At 40.3% G+C, this 24,977-nt stretch overlaps 1 protein-coding gene across 1 annotated transcript in view; it reads right to left on the bottom strand.

The window, feature by feature from the left end:
* Nucleotides 1-24,977, bottom strand: part of Klp3A (kinesin-like protein 3A) — a 343,005-nt gene that overhangs the window by 75,699 nt on the left and 242,329 nt on the right. The window contains exons 15-16 of the mRNA XM_067139235.2: nucleotides 17,186-17,368; nucleotides 2,930-3,044 (exon numbers count right to left, since the gene is read on the bottom strand). Coding sequence (XP_066995336.2) covers nucleotides 2,930-3,044; nucleotides 17,186-17,368 — 298 coding nt within the window. The remainder of the gene's footprint in view (nucleotides 1-2,929; nucleotides 3,045-17,185; nucleotides 17,369-24,977) is intronic.

The following is a 24,977-nucleotide window of genomic DNA, read 5'->3' as shown; positions in this document are numbered from 1 at the left end:
GAATGTGTACACACAGACTAAACAGACCGATCCTCGCATAAAACATACGCCCACACAAATCACAATGAATGGATGGAGGAGGGCGGGGTTGTAATCGACAGAGTTCTCTTGCTTGTCACTTGGCCTCTTGATGTCTGCGGCATTCTCTTTCAAACAAGTTGACAGCGGTGGATGTAGTGTTCCGCCACAGTGAGCGGTCCACAGCACATTCTTCCCTTGCCTGTATATATATATACCAGTTGTCTTCATGATGTGTTTCAGCCGGTCCTTACAACGCTTAAAAGGGGCTCTATGAGGTCTACTGCCGGAGCAAAGTTTACCATAAAGAATTTGGTGGGGAAGCCTGGTATCACCCATGCGGTGAACATGGCCTAACTATCTCAGTTGATGAGCGATGATTGTTGCCTCAATGCTATTTAGCTGCGCTTTGTCGTGAACTGCCATGTTGGTCACATAGTCCTCCCACTTAATATTCAAGATGAATCTCATTTCCTGTTGGTGGAAGCACTCCAGTTTTTCGATATCACAGCGACAGAGTGTCCAAGTTTCGCAGCCATACAGCAGTGCAGAAATGACAACAGCTTTGACCATGAGTTTGGTATGCAGTTTTAGGTCGCTATTCATGAAGACTCTGTGCATTAACCGTCTGAATGCTGCATGAGCAGCCCCAATTCTTTTATCAATGTTTTGTTCGCAGGTACACCATTTAGACAAGATGCTTCCACGATATGTAAAGTGATCACCCTGTTCCAGTGTTGTGTCTAACAAGGGAACATCGGGAATGGTTAAGTAGCCGATCGCGATGAAACTTGGAAAACACATTGAGGTACACGTAAAAAAGATGTCAGCATCAATTTTGGGTGCCGACATTCATTAGGGCGTTAACTAAGGGGCCAAAAAGTTGCGACATTTCAAGTTCTGCACGATCAGCGATGAATACCTGCTGGCCAATGCTAAGCTGGCACACTGAGTGCCTGGAGACACACCTCTGCACCTGCTCCCACCCCACTCCAACTGGTTAACCATCCCACGTTTCCCTTCTCCCCGCGCTTGCCGGCTGCTTAGCTGTTGACAGGACCAGCTCTATACTTTGCTTCTTTTCGTACTATAATCATTGAAATACTTTAAATAACGTTCCGTTTCACACATAATGATAATAAATAACCTAAACTAATATACCCATATTTTATTCAAACGTTATATTTTCATTCCTGCTAATTGCGGTGAGTTGTCACATTCGTGGGTACAACTCCGAGTTAAGTACTACCGGGCGTGGTCAAACGTGGGAAGGGGTACCGCATCCTATGTATGCTCCTTTATGCCAGCATAGAAGTTTTGCAGGTCAGGGACATCAGGTAGTCTTTGCAGTTCTTCAGCCTTTTGTTGCCACAAGTTATTCTTAATTTCCCTAATTTGTGCCTGACATTTTCCTCTAAGTTCCAAGAAATGTGATTTCTTCACATTGGAAGATGGATTTTGAAGATAGGATAGGTTCCTGTTTGGTATTGATCAGACATTTAATTTCATTATTTTCATCAAACCAGTCCTGCTTTTTTCTCCTCACAAAACCAATTGTTTCCTCAGCTGACTCAGTGATGGCCTTCTGAAGCGTGGCCCATTCCTGATTTGTACCACTGTTGACTGGATGACTATCCAGTTTGTTTGAGATTGCATTTCTGTAATCTGTAACAAGGGATTAAATTTGAAGTTTAGAAGTATCAAATTTATTTCTGGGCAGGCTGTGGATGGTTCTTTATGGTTTGCGACAGATTGAGATGCTCAACTGGCAAAAAAAGGAGCTTATGATCTGTCCAGCAGTCCTCTACGTTTTTTGCGGTCCTTGTAACAAGGACATCTTTTTATCACATTACCTGGTAATGATATAATCAAGTACATCACGGCACAAAATAAAGTTACTTTAAATACCTTGTTGGACTGTCACCTGTCTGGATACTTGTGTTAATACAAATGGGCAAAGCCGGGCTGAGTGGTTCAGGCGGTTGAGGCACTGGCCTTTTGACCCCAACTTGGCAGGTTCGATCCTGACTCAGCCCTAGGTATTTGAAGGTGCTCAAATATGTCAGCCTCGTGTTGGTAGATTTACTGGTATGTAAAAGAACCCCTGCAGGACTAAATCCTGGCACCTTGGCGTCTCCGAAAACCATAAAAAAAGTAGTTAGTGGGACATAAAGCCAATAACATTATTATTTACAAATGGGCAAGGAATTAAACAGATGCTGTGTGTTATCCAGCTACAAATAACAAACTTTTTGATATGGAGAAAGCTGGTAATACATCATTATTAATGAAGTTTGACTCTGATGTTATTCATGCCTATCTATCAATAGTATGTTTAGTCTGTGGCATAATCTCTCGAGAAAAGACTGCAAATGTGCACTGTTGTTGATGATCAACATTTCAAGCACATAATAAAATATAGAAACATTAGTGAGGATTAGTAATTGAGGAGTTCAAACATCCTCAATTCATGTGTATCCAATGTTTTTTTAAAAATTACTACTATAGAGATGTACTCTTAAGTAATGACAAGGCTGACTTTTAATTACTAAAGGTGTATTTATCCAAGTTCATAAATGTAATTAATTCATACAGTTTTAGTGGCTGATAGCGGGCATTGGTCCTGTAGTATCTGATGGTGTCTGCTGGTGCAAGCTATTTTCATGTTGTGATCCCAGACTTACATATGGTACTCTACGGTACATACAAGCATGTCTTGGGATAAAACAGGTGAAAACAAAAAACTGCTTGCAACAGATAAGGAAATTATCAGGAGTTTCTGCATCAACAAACATTACTGAATGGGAAACACATTAGTAAATAATAAACTACTTCATAAATTCAAAGAAAACTGATATGCAAGTATGAGCAGCCAATTATGGTAGCTTCAGTATACATAACTAGAACTTACCTTGGTCAGAAGCCAAGATTTTCTGCTGCAGTTGACGGATTTGAACATTCCTCATTGCCAAATCCTCACTCATCTTCTTGATTTTTCCTAAATTGTTTTCCTTGTTCGGATCATTCTGGAAAAAAAAAACCCACCACTTTAATGTAGGGGATACAGAGTTCCACACCTACTTAAGTCTTACACTTAATCCATATTAGAACTAGAATGCTGATAATCTATCTTACTGTTCAATTTTGCTGTGTTATTATCCTTTCTCAATTAACATGTACTATATTCTTAAAACAGCAGTAATAAAGCTTCAGTTACATTTCTTTGAAACCAACACTAATATTTTATTCCTTTAGAAACATAACATTTCTATCAGGTCCTAAGTTCACATGTCATAAACATGTTGCAAATCCAAGGGTTCCATCACATTGCATTTACACATTGTAATTCACTTAAGATGGTCAAATGGAATAAAGGAGATCATAAAACACTGTGCTACATTTTTCCAGGGGATTATTAATAATGGAGTTATTGACACCAACTTAATTTTTTAAATTGAACTATAGTAATCTCTCACACTTGCAGAAATGTTTGTATTGTTATGACTTCAGAAATGTCATTAATTCTTACAACAGGCAGTTACTTTTTGAAATATCAATAATACTTCAACTTGCCGTTCTAATGGCTGACAGCAGGCATTAGTCTTGTCATATCAGCTGTTTCCTTGCTGTGCTCACAGCCAAACATCTGGTCCTCTGTGGTATGTACAAGCATGTCTCGTAAATGCATTTTGATATATCTCTTAGGTTTGCAATGCGTTTATGACAGGCAAACTAAGATGGGTCAGAAAAACATTAGCATTGGTTGGCATCATCATTGCATGAACTGCAATAATGAAAGAAACTCTTTGGTCTGTATCATAATCTCTCAAGAAAAAACTGCAAATGTGCACTGCCATTGATGGTCAACATCTCACGCAAATAATAAAATAAAAACATTAGTGTGAGGATTTTAATTGAGAAGCTCCTTTTCAAACATCCTTTAATTATATCCACTGTTTTTGTAAAAATTGCACGTACAGTTATCCAATGATTGACCACAAGTAATAGTGGCTTCACTGCATAAAGAAAATCTCACTGCATGCAACAACTCTAGATGCAAAACTCCACTTAGTGTAATAACGAGTAAACAGATGAGACTTTATCATGTTTCCGTGTCCAGTCCACTTCCATCATTATTTACGATGTTTAACTTTGATATTATTCATTTGCTTCCTAAAAGGAGCTGTTCAGTTTTGCTGTGTTATTTTCCTTTCTCAATTAACACGTACTATATTCTTAAAACAGCAGCAATAAAGCTTCAGTTACATTCCTTTGAAACCAACACTAACATTTCCTTTAGAAATGTAACCTTTCTATCTGGTCCTTAGTTCACATGTCAAACATGTTACAAATCCAAGTGCTGCATATGAGACATGCTTGTATGTACTGTAGTCTTGGATCAAAACAAGCAAACAACTTATGACAGAAATGTTGACCAATACATGAGCAGTCTATGCTCTGACACAGGAACTGCAAGCTGAAGCACTGTTGACATTTCAAAAATTAATTGTACGCTCTATGAATTAATTACATATCTGAAGTTGTAATAGTAAGAGAGCTGTAAATAAAGTAGAGGCAATGTTGATAGAATGCAATATTTAATGAACTAACAGTACAATTGCATTAATTTCTTTATTGTAGTCACCTGCAAAGTATATTACCTTTTGCAAAATTTCGGGAAGCCATTAGCGACCATTGGCAAAGCGCTTTCTGTTGATGATAGTGACGGAGCACCTTACTGCATGGAGTACAGATCCCACATCAGGAAATCAGTGACCTCGGAGGGGTTCTTTCAACTTCAGAAACAGGTCGAAGTCACACGGACTCATTCCTGGTAAGTACGGAGGGTGTTCCAAGACCTCCCAATGCTACTGTTGCAATAAGAGCTTGACATTGTTTGTGGCATGACAACGCACGTTGTCATGCAGTGTCGCAATAAGCGTGGACGTGTGCGCCACATAGCCGGATGCAGATGTCGCTCCACAAATCGGCAATAGTAGTCACTGTTGACGGTTTGTTCCTCAGGCACAGCATGTGTAAGAATAACACGCTTGTAGTCTTATGCCATATCAACGTAAGCTTCACCTGACTGGGTTCCTGTTGAAATTTCTGTGGAAGTGGTGAACCTGGGTAATGCCAATAATTTGATTGACGCTTTAATTCAGGCTCATGCCCACGTCTCATCAATGGCAACAATATGCTGCAGAAATGCGTCATCTTCATTGTGGTATCTGTCCAGATGGATGCCAACCAGTGCATACCGGTGCATTTCTGTACATCGGTGAGTTGATGTGGAACCCAACGGGATACAACTTTCCTCATGTTAAGACATTTCATCAGTACGTGCCACACCATTTGATAACCGAGATCAACCTTTATGCATAATCCCCGGACAGTCCATCGATCGTCTACAGAAACGAGACCACTCACGATGTCAATCTGATCTTGAGGAATGAACGGCTGACCTGTGCAGTGCAAATCCACAGTCTCACTCCAACCCGCACAAAACGCCTTGACCCATCGTGCAACCGTCCTATAGAGAAATGCATTCTTGCCACAGGCTTCAAGTAATCCTCAATAACGTTCCGATGCATTTTTGCCACGAGCAACATCGATTTTAATCCATGAATGCTTTTGAAAACATGCTTTAGAGCAATGAAACCAACACACTTCACTTCAACACCACACAGCTACAACACTTACAACTGGATGCCCATCAAATGCACACTACACATCGACAACAGTGCCACCTGACCGCTCCCATATCCTATTTGCGTATGCCCGATCTCTTGCAAGTGTCTGGACTACGTTGCCACTACTTTATTTACAGCCCTTGTATGAACAACAAAAGATGAATTAAAATGTAAGACATCTATATAAGTCATTTAAAAATAGTGAAATCATATACAAGGTGAATCAAAACAACATTGACATGTGTTCTGGAGGATAGCAAACTGATCATTTATTTCTCAGGAGGGTGAACCCATACCCAGAAATGTACTGTATGCTTTGGTCACTGCGAGGCATCAAAGTTTGGTAACACCCTGGATAGGGGGATGGGTGCAAGTTCCACATTTTGGCAAGAAATGAATCTGGTTCATTAGCTAAATGAGGAGAGCTGTCCTTTAACCTGAAAAAACACCCCTTAAACAATAATTATTTTATCAATCTGAACAAACCGCACTGTACAATGTTTGACAGTTTGTGTCATATCTCTGCACTGCCAATGTAGGTTCTATAATCAACTAAGAGGTCAGCAATCTAAATTCATTTTGTAATTTAATGCTCTTGTTGAGTTGGTAGGAGATTTCTTGACAAAATGTGCAGCGCACACTCATCCCCATAAGTAAGGCATTGCCAAATTTTATGCTGCATAGCATCCAAACCATGCATTTCCAGACATGGGTTCCCTCTTAATAATGATCAGTTTGCCATCCTGCACAGCATAATATGCATTGCCAGTGTTGTTTTGAGTCATCCTGCAACTGATAACATGTTAAAGTTAGAAACATAAAACTAGTAAATAAAAACACACAAGACTAAAAGTGTAATTTAGATTTTAAAAGTTCTCAAAAAAATTCAATTATTTGCACTAAAAGAAAGCTATGTAACAAACCACTACCCCTCATAGAACTGATGATAATGTCCAAGGAATGCTTATCAAAACGCAGAATGACCGGGCGAGTTGGCCGTGCGCGTAGAGGCGCGCGGCTGTGAACTTGCATCCGGGAGATAGTAGGTTCGAATCCCACTATCGGCAGCCCTGAAAATGGTTTTCTGTGGTTTCCCATTTTCACACCAGGCAAATGCTGGGGCTGTACCTTAATTAAGGCCACGGCCGCTTCCTTCCAACTCCTAGGTCTTTCTTATCCCATCGTCGCCATAAGACCTATCTGTGTCGGTGCGACGTAAAGCCCCTAGCAAAAAAAAAAAAAAAAAAAAAAAAAAGCAGAATGAGAGATACGGTGGTCAGAAGTTTCAGACTATGGTACAGGTTGGCCAGGTCCCCACACTCTATACGGATGTGTACTATGGTCTCCTTATTAAGTAGGAGAGCATCATTACACCATCGTCAATCTGAAGAAGAAAAAGAAGAAGAGACAATACCATTGTTTCCCTCAGGGAAACCTGAAGGGGCATCTTCCATACTTTTGTGTTTTCAGCTAACTGGAAAGAGGGATGGCCGGCCATTCCTCCATTCAGTGAGACACTACAAAACGTCTCAGCCGAGAATATATATATATATATATATATAATTAGCTAGAAACTTGTAAGGTAATGGGGTCAGCGTGAATATCTTTTTGGCAGTCACATCAGTTGTTTCTTATTATACTCGCATCGGAGTCAGAGCCAGTCAACAGATCATGAATATGTTGCCCCAGGGGTTGTTGTAGGGAACAAGTGTCAATAGACTGCAATGAGCTCAAACAGCCAGTGCACACAAGGTACTGCTGACGTCCACTGGACAGCACGTACACTGAACTTCCAAGACGGTTTACAGCTCTGATGTGTAAATAATAATAATAATTAATAATAATAATAATGATGATGATGATAATGTTATTGGCTTTACGTCCTACCAACTACTTTTACGGTTTTTGGAGACACTGAGGTGCCGGAATTTAGTCCTGCAGGAGTTCTTTTACGTGCCAGTAAATCTGCTGACATGAGGCTGATGTATTTGAGCACCTTCAAATACCACCGGACCGAGCCAGGATCGAACCTTCCAAGATGGGGTCAGAAGGGCCAGCGCCTCAATCGTCTGAGCCACTCAGCCTGGCTCTGCTGTGTACATCTGCATGTTCCAGGTAGATAAAATAGAAACCTATCTTCATTAACAAAGAAAAAAACAGCCCACTTTTCCTCCTGCCATTGATCCGTGCAAAGCACATCTGATCCCGGATACGAGCTTATATAATCATAATCATTTTCATTTCCTCGTATTCATCTCCTGTCAGGTCGGTGTGTTGATGGCACTTTTCCTTCTATCACTCCTCCTCAATAATTGTGTTCCGGTCCAGTCTTCTTTTGCTTATACTGTTCTGGACAGACTCCATCCATCTTACTCTAGGCCTCCCTCTTGCCCTCTTTCCTTCTATCTTAGCCTCCAACACTTGGTTTGGTATCCTTCCCTCCTCTGTCCTCATAACATGTCCAGACCATCTCAATTTATTCAACTCCAGCCTATCACTCAGGTTTTTCTACCCTTATCTCTTTTCTGACCTCTACATTTCTTACTCTGACTCTCCTTGTCCCTCCTAACACACTCCTCAGGAACTTCATCTCACTGGCCTGAATTTTATTCTCATTTCTTGCTGTCAAAGTCCACGTCTCTGATGCATACATTAATATAAGGATATGGTATATCTTGTACATTATCAGTTTATATTTCATAGGAACTTCCCTGTTCCACACCAGGTTCCTTACATTCTGGTATAATGTATTTCCTGCTTGTACACTTCTGCTGATCTCCTTATCCAACCTTGCACCTTGCATTATTTCACTTCCTAAATATTTGAAGTATTCAACAACCTCAAGGTTTTGTCCCCTGATATTAAAGATTCCTTCTCCTCCTCTTTCTCCTCTTGTCATCACCACTGTTTTTCTCTTTTCCCACACTGATTTTCACACCATATTTCTCAACATTGTCATTTAAATCCTGTAGTTGGATTTGCACTTCTGTATTGTTGTCTCCCCATATCACTATGTCATCTGCAAACAACAATATTTTATACCCCTTCCATAACTTGGCTTTGTTTCCTTTAGAATTTCATCCATGACCATTATAAATGTAAGTGGAGACAGTACACTTCCCTGTCTTAGTCCAGTTTGGTTTCTAAACCAATCTGTTCTCCCCACTGGATTCTGGACACAACGGGAACAATTCTTATACATTGCTTTCACTAGTTCCCTTGATTGCTTTCAACATCCTTTTCTTTCCAGGGTTTCCGACACCTTTTCTCTATTGATGATGATGCTTGTTGTTTAAAGAGGCCTAACATCTAGGTCATCGGCCCCTAATGGTACAAAATGAGATGAAATGTAATGACAATTTCAAAGTCCAAAATTCATCCACTGATTAGAATTGAAAACACTTTCTCTATTGATAAAATATGTGCCTTCTCTAGATCAAGGAATACCATCACCAGATCTTTTTGATATTCGCACTGTTTTTCCATCAGTAATTTTATGGTAAATATAGGATCTATAGTTGACCTACCCTGTCGAAATCCACACTGCTCTTCTAAATTTCTTTCCACCCTTCCTCTATATTATTCTCTCCAATATTTTGACTACTTGTGACAACAGTGTATTTCCTTGATAATTGTCACATACCTTCCTGTCACCTTTCTTAAATACCAGTATTTATACACCTTTACAAAAATCATCAGGTACTTGCTTTTTTTTTTTTTTTTTTTTTTTTTTTTGCTAGCGGCTTTACGTCGCACCGACACAGATAGGTCTTATGGCGACGATGGGATAGGAAAGGCCTAGGAATTGGAAGGAAGCGGCCGTGGCCTTAATTAAGGTACAGCCCCAGCATTTGCCTGGTGTGAAAATGGGAAACCACGGAAAACCATCTTCAGGGCTGCCGATAGTGGGATTCGAACCTACTATCTCCCGGATGCAAGCTCACAGCCGCGCGCCTCTACGCGCACGGCCAACTCGCCCGGTGGTACTTGCTTTTTCATCCATATACAGAGAAGGCCGGTGCTGACAAGCGTGAAATCTATCACACCATTAGCTTAATATATCACGCCTGCAAAATTTTAACATGTATTATTTACAGAAGAATGGAACGACAAGTTGAAACTGAGTAGGGAGAAGATCAATTTGGTTTCAGAAAAATGTAGGAACACATGAAGCAATCCTGACTTTACGCCTGATATTAGAGGCTATAAATTTCATATTTGTTCCATATTTAAGGGCAATTATAAGAAATAAATTGACAGAACACAGGCTATTGGTAAACATTGTTTTATTATGGTACAGACAGCAAATACACAAGACTACATACAAAGGACAGGTCTCCAATGGTTACAGACCTTCAAAATAATCACCCAAGGTTTCCACTGTGCGTTGCCAGCGGTGGGGCAGGCGCTGAATACCATTTGCTGCATGTGTATCGCTAACGTGTGACACCTCTCTCGGAAATGCTGTTACGATGTCCTCTTTGTTAGCAAACCGTTGTCCATGTAATGGCTTCTTGACTTTGGGGATTAGATCATAGTCATGTGGGTTCAGATCAGGCGAATAAGGCAGGTGTGGAAGAACCCCCCCACCAATGTAAGCGACGCTGAACGATGGCTGCTGTGTGAGCTGCCGCGTTATCGTGTAGGATTATGGCGTTGTACAAAAGATCTGGATGTTTGGTTCGCACTGCACGGTGAAATTGGTTCAACAAAAAGGAATTGTAATAAACTGGATTGACAGTGTGCCCCTCACGCACTGGATGACATACAAGAACACCTTGATCATCATATGCCAGGATTACCATAACTGTATTGGGCCACTGTTCTATAGGGCATGGCATGCACACCTAATGTTTCCCACAGCTCTGCATGGCATTGGCATGCATTTCTGCCGCAAAGATCTACTATTTTAATATACGATCGTTGCTCCTGCTTGTTGACTTCCATTCTGTGACGTTCTCACTCACACACTGAACTTGGGGGCATGCTTAGACCCACACTGTTGTTTACATACATCATCTAGTGGCATCATACGCAAGTACATACCGTATGTTTCCAAATGCATGTCTTAGATTTTCTGTGTTGTCTCCTGTGCGCGAGAAAAAAATAGTTGCCATGACTTATGACTCGACCTACGTACATGGGTTCTGTCCAGTGTTTTACATGCTGTCTTTTAAAAATATTTTAAAAAGCCTGAAACCCCACACGGCTCTCTTGGGACAAAATTTAAGAGACATTATGCAGGACGTTAACAAACTGGTTGAAAAACTGTTTAAAGAAATATCGCAGGTTGTGGAGTCAGGAGTTTTGAGACTTGAGGGAGGAAATGAGTGCCTTGAGTGGTAGAGTGATGGTCATAGAGACCCGTACTAAACCCACCAGCAGCAATGGTAGCTCTGGTTGCGAAAATGAAAACCCACGTTAGAATTGGACCACTTCCAGGAGGGCATTCCGGACCCAGTTCGAGACCATGTGTGGTCACAATGGTTCGATGTCTGAGAAGAAGGCCGTACACCAGATCGCCAGGCTACATGGATAATCAACGGAGGCATTACACAACCTCCAACCGGGGGCTGCTTATGAAGAGATAGTGAGAGCAGCAGGAGAGGCAGGGAAACAGGAAACAGGAGCTGTATCGAGTAATGAAAGTAGTGTGGAAGAAGAAAAGGACCCCCAAAACTGGTAATACCTACCTTCAAGAAGGGAAATAGAAAGGTGTCCAGAAATTACAGGGGAGTCACACAGATGTCTCTGTGCAAAAGGTGTTTAAAAGGATCCCAGAGACAAGAATCACAGACAAAGTGGAAAGAGAGCTGAGGGAAGATCAGTATGGCTTCCAACCCGGAAAGGTCAATGGTGGACCTTATATTTGCTGTAAGGCAGCAAGAAGAGCACCATTATGAATATGGAAAGGATATGGTGATGGCCTTTTTAGATACAGATTTAGATGTTATTGGGAATAGAAGAAAGGTATGGGTAGAAGAAAGGTATGGGATGCACTGGAGTTCAAAGGCATCATAAAGCAGACTGTAAATAGAGTGAAGGAAATGTATCTTGAGAGTGCCTCCTCCACTTCCATTCTAGCGCATCTATGTATCATTATACAGCATTTCCTTATACTTTCACTGATATGCATATTGACACCATCCAGTGAAGATTCCTGTAGTTCCTTCAACACCTTGAAACCTCTTATGACACGTAATTACTTGACTTGCTGTCACTTCGAAATACGATATTGCATGGCGCAGAAGCATGGCTTGGTGCAGTTTGAATGAAGGAAAAGTATTTTTTTAATAAATTAGATATTAACAGCACTACCCCAGACTGAACTTGGCAAAATGGCAGTGGACGTATAATATAAGGAATGGGAGCACATAGTGAGCGCGACCAGGTAATGGACAACAAAACATACCAAAGTACAGTACATGCCCTCTTTCTCATGAACTAATTGTACCATTAACCTGGGAGTTGTGCTAAAGGAATTTTTGATCTATTGTTCCCGGTTGAATTTCTACTGTAAACGTTTGAAAATAATCTGAGCTAAACTGCTTTAATAGTGAATTTTTAAAGAGATCCTTGCGTTTTTTCAGTGCTCACACCTGAATTACCTCCGTCCGTTGAGTAAACTGGCGGTTAAATGTTCCCCGTCACTGAGGGGTTAATATTAATGAGACGTAAACCCATTTATGTTAAAACCTGTGTCCTCACCTTGAAATACCACCGAACTGAACCAGGATCTAATCTGCCAAGTTGGGGTCAGAAAGCTAGCGAGTTGTTTTACGTCGCACTGACACAGATAGGTCTTATGGCGACAATGGGACAGGGAAGTGCTAGGAAGGGAAGGAATCAGCTGTGGCCTTAATTAAGGTACAGCCCCAACATTTGCCAGATGTGAATATGGAAAACCACGGTAAACCATCTTCAGGGCTGCCGACAGTGGGGTTCGAAACCACTATCTCCCGAATACTGGACGCACTAAAGCGACTGCAGCTATTGAGCTCGGTCCTCAACCGTCTGAGCCACTCAGCCTGGCACATCACGAAAAATGTTTTCGAGGTAAAATATAGAGAAAAAGAGAGAACATTTTTCTTTACAATCGGCTTTATGTCACATCGACACAGATAAGGCTTATGGCAATGATCGGATAGGAAAGGGCTATGAATGGGAAGGAAGTGGCCGTGGTCTTAATTAAGGTACAGCTGCGGCATTTGCTTAGTGTCTAAATGGGAAACCATGGCTGCCGACTGTGTGGTTTGAACCCACCATCTCCTGAATGCAAGCTCACAGCTGTGCACCCTTAACTGCATGTCCAACTTGCTGTGAGAGAGAGAGAGAGAGAGAGAGAGAGAGAGAGAGAGAGAGTGTGTCACATGGGATAATCGTATGGGGAAAAATTACAAAACTTGTAGAGAGCTTCAGATATTTACAAAGAATAATTGGGGAAGAAAACTAAACTGTCAGGAGAAGAGGTATGAGCAAAGTACATGCAGGGGAAATGAAGTTTCTGAGAAGCACTATAATGAGAATGGATAGAATGAGAAATGAAAACGTCAGAAAGAAAGTGCAAGAACCCTGGCAGGACAACAATGAGACAGTAAGACTCCGATGGTATGGACACACGAAAAGAATGCTGGAGAATGTACAGGAAGTTACACGAGATGGGATATACACGGGAAATGACCAAGAGGAAGACCAAGGAATAGGGGAGAGTGTTCAGAAGAGAGGAGAGGACTGGACCAGGGTAAAGACAGAGAGGTGGTGGGAAGAAAACAGAAATGATGATGATAATAATAATAATAATAATAATAATAATAATAATAATAATAATAATAATAATAATTGTACCGGGCAGTACACCTCCACAATGCCAATTCAAATATTGCGCCAGTTTAAACTCCTCTACAGGAGAACGCCTGAACTTTAACAAACTATATTAATCCGATGGTTTCTCGAAAGATGTCACCACAGTAAATTTGGTAATTTTGAAGTGTCTGAAAGGTGTCTATTTCGACTTGTGTTTGTTTCCTCTGGATCAAGAAATTTGGACGTTCCCTAACAGATGTCTCTACAAAACTATAATAATGCAGTCTGGTGTTAAGGAATGAACTGTCCTGAAGAAATTTAACATTCATAAGTTTTGTTTTTGCTAAATTTTGTTCTGTGGTTTGAGAGTTGGCAATGTTAATCCTTTCTTTCCGCCAGTTTTGAAATTAGCCAATCCCGAATTTCTTAAATTAATTTTCGGCCAATCAGGGCTTTCTTCCCCAACCTGCTCTGTAACTGTGTTCCGTAACCAATAAACTGCTGTGGGTGTGTCTTATCATTCATGAAACGTCTCGAATTTTCCGCGAGGGTATATAAACTGCTGATTTTCTGGTCTCCTGGCTACTTCAGTAACATCTCTCCTAGTGTGATTATGTAGCAGGGGGTGGGAAGTGCCTCTTTCTTCGGGCAGCAGTTCATCCATAAGGTAATGGCCGTTTAATAACTTCATTTCTCGCTAGCTCAGCAGTTTAACCCTCGGGGCAGGTTCAAAACTTTTCTCATGTAACCTATCTTTAAAATGTAATAGACACTTGGTAAAACTTCGTCTCTTTAACTATAAATTGGGATAGAGAGTGCTAAACCCTCTCGAGCTCCCACTCCTATTGTTTTAAGGTGACTTTGTTCTCACAACCGTTTCTTCCTTTCTTAATGTAATAAAGTCTTCTTATACAAGTCACCTCTTTAGTATGGGATTAGCCCTTGTGTATGCGGCCTAGTGCCAAGTAGGTTTTAAAAGTGTATTAGGAGTGCAAGTTACGCCTCCAGTCAAGTTGGTATTTTTGGCCATGTAATTAACCTGTTTCTTTACTGAATCGGCCCAGTAGGTTGGGTATTTATTACCCCTGTTCTTGGTATGCCTTGAGGGCAGTTTGAAGTATAGTTTGTTGTGGCCTTTGATGGGCTTGAATCTTGAGAGCGGGTTTGCTCTTTCTTAAATTTGGTTTCTGTGTGCCTCGAGGAGGCTTAATATGGTAATCAGGAGCCAGTGCTCCTTGGCATGATTGGGGTATTCTGCCCCTTTGTTTGAACTTGGTATATAGGTAAAGTTGGGCTTATAGCTCAAGGTTCGTGAGTGTCGGGCTCGAAGCCCAAATTTTGTAATGAACTAAAATTGTACTTTCTTAATTTGTTGATCTGCTACTTGGTACCTGTTATATTCTGTTATTTATTTATCTTGAAAAGAAAATATAACCTTTGTTAAAGTTTTAAATTAACTTTAATTTCGTAAGTTGAGAGCTATTCCACCCAGCACCTTCTTTCACCTCTGCTGTTCCATAGATACCTCGGAACAATAATAATAATATTAATAAAAATAATAATAATAATAATAATAATAATAATAAATAATAATAATGGCATGTGGCCTCCGAAGAGGCTTAATGCAGATCTTTTGAGCTGATGTCGTATAGGCGACCTGTGCATATGTGAGGCTGGGGCGCTGCCTATGATAAATTCTAATGATGAAGACAGCACACACACACACCCATCCCCTGAGCCATCAGAATTAATCAATGTAGGATAAAATCTCCATCCTGGCCGGGAATTGAACCTGGGACCTCCTGGACCAAAGGCCAGCACGCTAACCATTTAGCCATGGAGCTGGAGAATATTGAAGGTATGAGTGGATTTCTCATGGCTAATCCTTCTACCTGTAGAACCAGTCAAAAAGTGTGGTTATGAGTCAGTGGTGGAATAGAGCAGTGATGTTTGGTGGAAAGAAAGTGCTGATAAAGCTCATACTTTTTTGCAATGGAACCTTGGTGCAGACAGATACACCATCGGAAATAAAAAGGATGTCTGCAGGTTCAAGTTCGATCTTTGTAGTTTCCCTGAACGAAGTGGGTCGGTTTGTATATGCAGTCCTTGCTTCTCAATATCACAGTAGCTGTGAGCTTGCATCCGGGAGATAGTAGGTTCGAATCCCACTATCGGCAGCCCTGAAAATGGTTTTCCGTGGTTTCCCATTTTCACACCAGGCAAATGCTGGGGCTGTACCTTAATTAAGGCCACGGCCGCTTCCTTCCAACTCCTAGGCCTTTCCTATCCCATCGTCGCCATAAGACCTATCTGTGTCGGTGCGACGTAAAGCCCCTAGCAAAAATATCACAGTAGCATTTTGGTCTACAGTTACAATATGGACAAACATCTTGCCACATACAAAACTCCACCCACTTTGTTCAGGAAATAAAAAGAATAATGTTACTGGCTTTTATGTCCCACTAACTACTTTTATGGTTTTCAGAGGTGCCAAGGTACCAGAATTTTGTCCAACAGGAGTTCTTTTATGTGCCGGGTAAATCTATAAACACTGGGAAGACAAAGATCAAACTCGTAACCTATAGGCTAGGCATCGGTGAAAGTTTCGATGATGCATCTCTCTTCATCAAGGTTCCATTTCAAAAAAAAATATGGGCTATATGAGAGCCACCTTTCCACCCCAGCTCACCACAACATATTTCAATAGTGTAACTGATTTTATTAATAAAAAGGACGGTCAGCCAAAATTTCAAAACAAGGCACTGGAAAGACATCAGAGCACTGAAGCAAAACACAAAAACTACATCTGCCAAGCACATGGGATAAGAAAGATGTGAAAATTCTATACATCAACCCTAAAGGACTTATCCTTAACAACCAATATGAATATGAAATAAAGCACACACTTTGCTCTTTCCCCAAGCATCAACAATAAAGAGACAATTCAAATATTATGTATCATATGACTGGGGAGCAAGGGCTGATGATGCGCAATATACAGCCTCTCTCAGCCAAATGTCAAACCCAACATTCTCGCGGTGCTCCCTGTTATCAGAGACTGGATAAATGGCGACCGAGTACCAGCGGTATAACCAAAGTATACACTGTTAAGAAGAGGAGAGGAAATGCTCTTTCTTCAGTATATACACCGACATCTGTGTAAGGGCCAGTGCCTTGGCCTTAAGGTGGCAGCCCCACCAAGGCACTCGGAGTTTATGGGCCAATAACTCGTAAGCTCTTAAATAAACCTATTAAAGAAACAGAGATGTATTATATGACTACACCATTCAGAAACACCTTTCTGAAGGTTAGTAATAGATATCAAGTGTTTCTGTTGTGGGAATTACTTGCTGAGAATGGTTTCCTCACAACAGAAAGAGCTTCAAGAGGTAATTTATTTACAACTGAAAAAGAACAGTAGAGAGGCCTGTTTAATTCTGAGAAATAATATCACCACTATGTCATGGACGTCAACATTCAATGAAGTAAATACATGGGTCCCATTTCTTTGACTTCCTCTTAAATTTTTCCAAACACATTGGGCTTCCCAACTTTATTCGTATTTCTCCAGCCCAGAAAAATACCACTGAATATCTTAAAAACAATACAATTTTTTAAGTATATGTTTCATTTTATAAAACCTAACAAAATAGTTCTTGTAAATACCGTACCTTAAGTATGCCCAGCTGCTCAACTTGCATTGCACGATGCTCTATTAATTCTTCTAGAGTTTTTTCTGCTTCCATAGTATGAACTGTAAGTTGAAGATCACGATCAATCATATTCTGAAACTTTAATGATGCATTTTCCTTAGGATTTTTATCTAGTATGTTCTTCTGAAGAGCAAGAGTATCCTGCAAATATAAAAAGAAAGCATCAAAACAGAGGTACAAAGGAATATACAAAACACACAGAATTTTATATACCTCATTCCTACTCAACCTGACCTTGAGAAATGTTTATGGCACATAACACAATGAAAAGGGATAACAGAGGATGCCTTCATAGTCAGCTAACAGCATTCTATTTGTGGTTCTACAACATTTAGACTGAACCATACACAGAGCTGGCAATGTTAGCATTAGTATGATTTATTTACTACAATTCTAAATAAAATATGGAAAAAAAGGGCAAGCCCCATGTACATATAAAATGTTTCCAAGACCTGTGCTTAAAATCAGAAATTAATTATAATATTTACATGACTTACAAAATACATAAATAGTAATGTCTAAAAAATATGTATATACATAATTTCTCACTGCTCATTCATTCTCTCTATTGGCAGTTAAATATCACCCATTCATTCACCTATTTTTTTACAACTTGCTTTATGTTGCACCAACCCAGATAGGTCTTACGGTGACGATGGAATAGAAAAGGCCTAGGAGTTAGCCTTAACTAAGGTACAGCCTGGTGTGAAAACGGGAAACTACGGAAAACCATCTTCAGGGCCGCCGACAGTAGGGTTCGAACCCACTATCTCCCGGATGCAAGCTCACAGCTGCGCACCCCTAACCGCATGGCCAACTTGCCTGGTCATTCACATATTCAAATGCCCAAATACTCCTTTTACTCTACCAGTCTGTCGTTCACTCATTCCCCACACCCTCACAGGTGCATATGGTAGATCCTTTAAATAACAAAGGAGTTGATGGAGAGACCAAGAGGTGGCAGCACTGCATGTCTTAGTGTTTGTAGTAATAGTACACAACACAATTAGTCTGGGATGAGAGTCTACTAAGAAGAGAAAGATGAAGCAACACTGGTGTATAATGGATGCATCCAAATTCCTGTGCACAGGAGGAGCTTTGGCAAGTGAAATCGTTGGTCGAATGCAAGCTGAGTGTGAGGATGCATGTTTAAAATGAAGCACTGAGTTCAAGTGGTGTGCTGAGTTTCGATGTGGATAGGTATGTATGGTAAAATTTCCATGGCAATCTGAACAGAAGCCTGTAATGGTGTAGGAAAAGACTGCCATTGTAGACATGATGGTGAAGGACAATCAACACACAACTGGATGTGAGCAATCAACGGCTCATTACCTCAGCATCAGATCCAAACAGGCAGCATGCATAGGGAACTGAGGCATCAGAAAGTAAATTCATTTGCAAAAAAAATTGCATACCATGAACAACCACATAAGTAGGTACAGGCACAGGACATGGTAGTGTAAAGAAAACATCAAAATATTGTACCACACCAAGCATTTATTTCAGGGTACCTAACACTTGTAGGATGTAATTAGCACAGTGTTGGACCCGCAGCACAGGAACAGGCAGTGAGCCATTCGGGCATGGAGGCATACAGATGTTGGATGTTTTCCTGAGGAAGATCCCATCATAAGTTTGTTAAAAATGAAGCCATACTTTCCAGTGTTGGCTCAGTTAATGTAAGTTCAATGGTTTGCAGTCTGTCAAACACTCATTATAACAGTTAAAACATTAGAACATATCTGTAAAGAAACAAAAACATTATTAAACAAAGAATGACATGAAAAGAACATCATCAGATTCTATCAAATCACACTGTTTAAAAGAAATTATAAATTGAAGAAAATTGTTTAGATTTTTAGAAACATTTCATTTGTGAGAGTTATAACTGCGTCCTCTCCCCTCGCCCGTTTAACAAGAAGATGGTGCAATGCTTTGTCATTGGCACAAGGCCAGCTAACTACCCTAATGGTAACTCTCTCTTATGTTATGCTTCGGTGAAGTCAAAGGTGAATTGTATTTTTATTTTTATTATTGATATTTTTAAAATAATAATAATTGTTGTTATTCTTCTTCATTTCCCATTTCCAGCTGCTTCCTGGGTTGGGTTGTGAATCAAGGACCTCCATCACTGCCTGTCTCTTCATGACTCCTTTCCTTTCTTGAGTACATCTTCTAGTTTTCTGCCCCTCTTATCTATGCACTACCTCACTGTATCCGGCTGTATCTCGCCATCTCTTTCAGGGTCGTCCTCCTTTCCTGTTAACTTTTCTGCAAGTACCTCTTTCGGCACTCTCTCCTCTCCCATCCTCATCAAGCGCCCATACCACTTCAGTTTAGTTGTTTCTATCCTATCCTGAAGTTTTCAAGTTCCTGTCCTTTTTCTGATTTCCTAATTTCTAACTCTATCCTTTTCCTGGTCTTGCCTTCAATGCCTCTTAGGAATTTCATCTGTGCTGCCTGTATTCTGCTTTCTTCTTTTCTTGTTATGGTCCATGTTTCAGCAGCATATGTTAGTATGGGTTCATAACAAAGTGAATATAAATTTTGTTAACATTGGTCTGGAATGTCTCTGACCTATAGAATACTCTTTACACTCTGGTAGAAGCTGTTCACTTCTTTTCACTATTTTCTCGGCTATCTTTCCATCTTCCGTCATCACACATCCAAGTACCGGTACTTCAAAACTTATGACCGCTTCCACAATTCTTCCATTCAATTTCACTTTTCCCTTCCTTCCTTAGGCTTGTCATCATCACTATTGTTTTACTCTTCTCGTGCTAGCTTTCATCCTATATTTTTCTATTTGTTGGTTCCGTACATTACTAGCTTTTTTGTTGCCTCTCTTCCCGATCTCTATTTAATGGTCTTATGAATTTTGTTCATGACTAATATGAATGGTATGGGGGACAAGACACTTCTCTGTCAGAGACCCACTTCAACTTTAAACCATTGTTTCTCCGATTCTGGTCTTTACGCTACTAACACAATTGAAGTACATAGCTTTAATCATTTGCATTTCTGCTCTGTTAACTTGCTTTCTTCCACAATGTGTCCCAGACCAACACTCTAGGTGCACTGTAATATGCTTTCTCAGTATCAATAAATGTCAGCACCATGTCTTTTTCAGATTTCCATCTTTCCTTCGTCATCTGCCTTAATGGAAAGATCAGGTCAAAGGTCAATCACTATTTTCTAAAACTGTACTGTTCTTCTTCTAATATCCTCCTCATTCTTACTTTCAATACTCTCTTAAAGATCTTTGCTACATGGGCAATATGGCAGATCCCTATGAAGCCATTACATTCCTTTTTATCCCCCTTCATAAATATCAGAATAATTTGACTCTTTCCCCACTCTTCTGGGATTTCCTTCTTTTTTTTTTTTTTTTTTTTCCCAAATTGTTCTAAATAATTTACACAGGTACTGTAACCCTGTTATTATTATTAATGTATTTTAATTGTTTTTGAAATTGTATAGGGGTTGATTAATGATCATTTAATGGGCTGGCTAATTTACCGGTAATTTTCCCTGACGTAATTTTCTGGTGTATGTTTGGTGGCATCAATGCCATTCATGGAAATATGTTTGTAATATTTATCATCATCATCATCATTATTATTGTATATTAGGGAATAAATGTAAGTTAATAATTTTGATGAAATAATAGTGTGAAATTCAATTAAAGAGCCTGTTAAAAAGTACATTATTTTAGTGATAAATAATAACCTACTCAGAGTGGCAAGGATGCTGCATAAATTGTGAGACCTCCGATAAGAATATCCTAACCCAGATTCCAGACATTTAAGTTAAAGTAACCTCTTCTGGGAGTCATTAAGAACGAATGTAAGAAGTCTGAAATATTGTTCAAAATTGATTTAGTTAAACTAGGGAGCGGAGGGATTTTAAAATTTGTGTGGTCGTTAAGGTTAGTCTGGTTAGCTTTTTTTGCAATGTAAATTTTGATAACTTCCTTAATGTTCAATGATTCACTTTTATTTTTGAAGTGTAACATTTTTAAATCTGTGGTGATGTCAGTGAAAAGCTGTCCATTATACCTAATCACATTTTTGTGTTCTTTGTATCTGGTGTGGAAATTTCATTTTGTTGTGGGTTACTGTAGTCACGTCCTAGTTCGTGAACCATGGGCAACGGCTGAGTGGCCTAGTAAGTGGTCCTGAGAGTCGGGATACCAGTTGCTATGGAATGGGAGTGGGCATCTCGGACATATTCTGAGTCGTGGCCCTCCTTGTGCTCAGGCGGCTAGGACTATACAATTCACCAGTGGTCCATAACCCGTTAGAGGAGAGATCCTCACTTGGACTATGTGCAAGTAGGGCAGCATCCTGCTTCATGAATTTAACCAAGCTCAGAACACTTTAAGCAAGCCTCGGACCTATGGGAGTAATGGAGTCCCACTCCCATTTGACAGGCGAGGGACTCCTTGGAAACAACTTGGCAAACGAAATGGAATTCGATGGGGATCTATCAATATTAATGGGGCTTATGGAAGAAAGAAGGTAGAACTGGCTGAGTCAGCAAAGAGGATGCATCTGGATCTGCTAGGAGTAAGTGATATTCGGGTAAGGGGAGATAATGAGGAAGAGATAGGAGATTATAAGGTGTACTTGACGGGTGTTAGAAAGGGAAGGGCAGAGTCTGGGGTAGGGCTCTTTATCAGGAATACCATTGCACGCAACATAGTTTCTGTTAGGCACGTAAATGAGCGAATGATGTGGGTAGATTTGTCAGTGGGAGGAATTAGGACAAGAATTGTGTCCGTGTATTCACCATGTGAGGGTGCAGATGAGAATGAAGTGGACAAGTTTTATGAAGCATTCAGTGACATCGTGGTCAGGGTCAACAGCAAGGATAGAATAGTGCTAATGGGTGATTTCAATGCAAGAGTTGGGAATAGAACTGAAGGATACGAAAGGGTGATTGGTAAATGTGGGGAAGATATGGAAGCTAATGGGAATGGGAAACGTTTGCTGGACTTCTGTGCTAGTATGGGTTTAGCTGTTATGAATACATTCTTCAAGCATAAGGCTATTCACCGCTACACATGGGAGGCTAGGGGTACCAGATCCATACTAGACTATATCTTAACAGACTTTGAATTCAGGAAATCTGTTAGGAATGTACGAGTTTTTCGCGGATTTTTCGATGATACAGACCACTATCTGATCTGTAGTGAACTAAGTATCTCTAGGCCTAGGGTAGAGAAAGTGAAATCTGTCTGCAAACGAATAAGGGTAGAAAATCTCCAGGACGAGGAAATTAGACAGAAGTACATAGATATGATTAGTGAGAAGTTTTGAACAGTAGATAGTAGCAGTTTCAGGATATAGAAAGTGAATGGGTGGCATACAGGGATGCTGTAGTAGAAACAGCAAGGGAATGCCTAGGAACAACTGTGTGTAAAGATGGGAAAAGGCGAACATCTTGGTGGAATGATGAAGTGAGAGCAGCCTGTAAACGTAAAAAGAAGGCTTATCAGAAATGGCTCCAAACAAGGGCCGTGGCAGGCATGGATTTGTACGTAGATGAAAGAAACAGAGCGAAACAAATAGTTGTTGAATCCAAAAAGAAGTCATGGGAAGATTTTGGTAATAACCTGGAAAGGCTAGGTCAAGCAGCAGGGAAACCTTTCTGGACAGTAATAAAGAATCTTAGGAAGGGAGGGAAAAAGGAAATGAACAGTGTTTTGAGTAATTCAGGTGAACTCATAATAGATCCCAGGGAATCACTGGAGAGGTGGAGGGAATATTTTGAACATCTTCTCAATGTAAAAGGAAATCATCATGGTGGTGTTGCAAACAGCCAAGCTCATGGGGAGGAGGAAAATTATGTTGGTGAAATTATGCTTGAGGAAGTGGAAAGGATAGTAAATAAACTCCATTGTCATAAGGCAGCAGGAATAGATGAAATTAGACCTGAAATGGTGAAGTATAGTGGGAAGGCAGGGATGAAATGGCTTCATAGAGTAGTAAAATTAGCGTGGAGTGTTGGTAAGGTACCTTCAGATTGGACAAAAGCAGTAATTGCACCTATCTATAAGCAAGGGAACAGGAAGGATTACAACAAGTATAGAGGTATCTCATTGATTAGTATACCAGGCAAAGTATTCACTGGCATCTTGGAAGGGAGGGTGCGATCAGTCGTTGAGAGGAAGTTGGATAAAACCAGTGTGGTTTCAAACAACAGAGAGGCTGTCAGGATCAGACTTTCAGTATGCGCCAGGTAATTGAAAAATGCTACGAGAGGAATAAGCAGCTTTGTTTATGTTTCGTAGATCTAGAGAAAGCATATGACAGGGTACCGAGGGAAAAGATGTTCACCATACTGGGGGACTATGGAATTAAAGGTAGATTACTAAAATCAATCAAAGGCATTTATGTTGACAATTGGGCTTCAGTGAGAATTGATGGTAGAATGAGTTCTTGGTTCAGGGTACTTACAGGAGTTAGACAAAGCTGTAATCTTTCACCTTTGCTGTTCGTAGTTTACATGGATCATCTGCTGAAGGGTATAAAATGGCAGGGAGGGATTCAGTTAGGTGGAAATGTAGTAAGCAGTTTGGCCTATGCTGACGACTTGGTCTTAATGGCAGACTGTGCCGAAAGCCTGCAGTCTAATATCTTGGAACTTGAAAATTGGTGCAATGAGTATGGTATGAAAATTAGCCTCTCGAAGACTAAATTGATGTCAGTAGGTAAGAAATTCAACAGAAATGAATGTCGGATTGGGGATACAAAGGTAGAACAGGTCGATAATTTCAAATATTTCGGTTGTGTTTTCTCCCAGGATGGTAATATAGTAAGTGTTATTGAATCAAGGTGTAGTAAAGCTAATGCAGTGAGCTCGCAGTTGCGATCGGCAGTATTCTGTAAGAAGGAAGTCAGCTCCCAGACGAAACTATCTTTACATCGGTCTGTTTTCAGACCAACTTTGCTTTACGGGAGCGAAAGCTGGGTGGACTCAGGATATCTTATTCATAAGTTAGAAGTAACAGACATGAAACTAGCAAGAATGATTGTTGGTACAAACAGGTGGGAACAATGGCAGGAGGGTACTCGGAATGAGGGGATAAAGGCTAATTTAGGAATGAACTCGATGGATGAAGCTGTACGCATAAACCGGCTTCGGTGGTGGGGTCATGTGAGGCGAACGGAGGAGGATATGTTACCTAGGAGAATAATGGACTCTGTTATGGAGGGTAAGAGAAGTAGAGGGAGACCAAGACGACGATGGTTAGACTCGGTTTCTAACGATTTAAAGATAAGAGGTATAGAACTAAATGAGGCCACAACACTAGTCGTAAATCGAGGATTGTGGCGACGTTTAGTAAATTCTCAGAGGCTTGCAAACTGAACGCTGAAAGGCATAACAGTCTATAATGATAATGTATGTATGTATGTATGTATGTATGTATGTATGGCCTAAATATGTGGCGTTACAGTTTGGTTCATGACACCTGAGTTCGTAAATTCCCGACATGGAGAAAGGTACTTTTTTTTAGGTTCCACTTGTTGATGGGTCTGCAGAATGTTGTTTGTTCTAAAAGCTACTCTAAGACCTTGTTTTGGGAAAATATTGGCTGCTTTTAAAAAAAATTCCCTCTATTTGCACTGCGTAACTTCTGAAAACACGACACGTTTTACATTAGCGATTAATGTATCCCACAGGAGTGTACCCAGACTTAAATGTCTGGAAGATGGCTTAGGATATTCTTATGTGTAGTATATTA

This window comes from Anabrus simplex, chromosome 2 (assembly GCF_040414725.1).
Source record: "Anabrus simplex isolate iqAnaSimp1 chromosome 2, ASM4041472v1, whole genome shotgun sequence".
Taxonomy (NCBI): Eukaryota; Metazoa; Arthropoda; class Insecta; order Orthoptera; family Tettigoniidae; genus Anabrus; species Anabrus simplex.
Note: the sequence above shows the minus strand (reverse complement) of the source record. Positions and strands in the feature narration are given on the sequence as shown.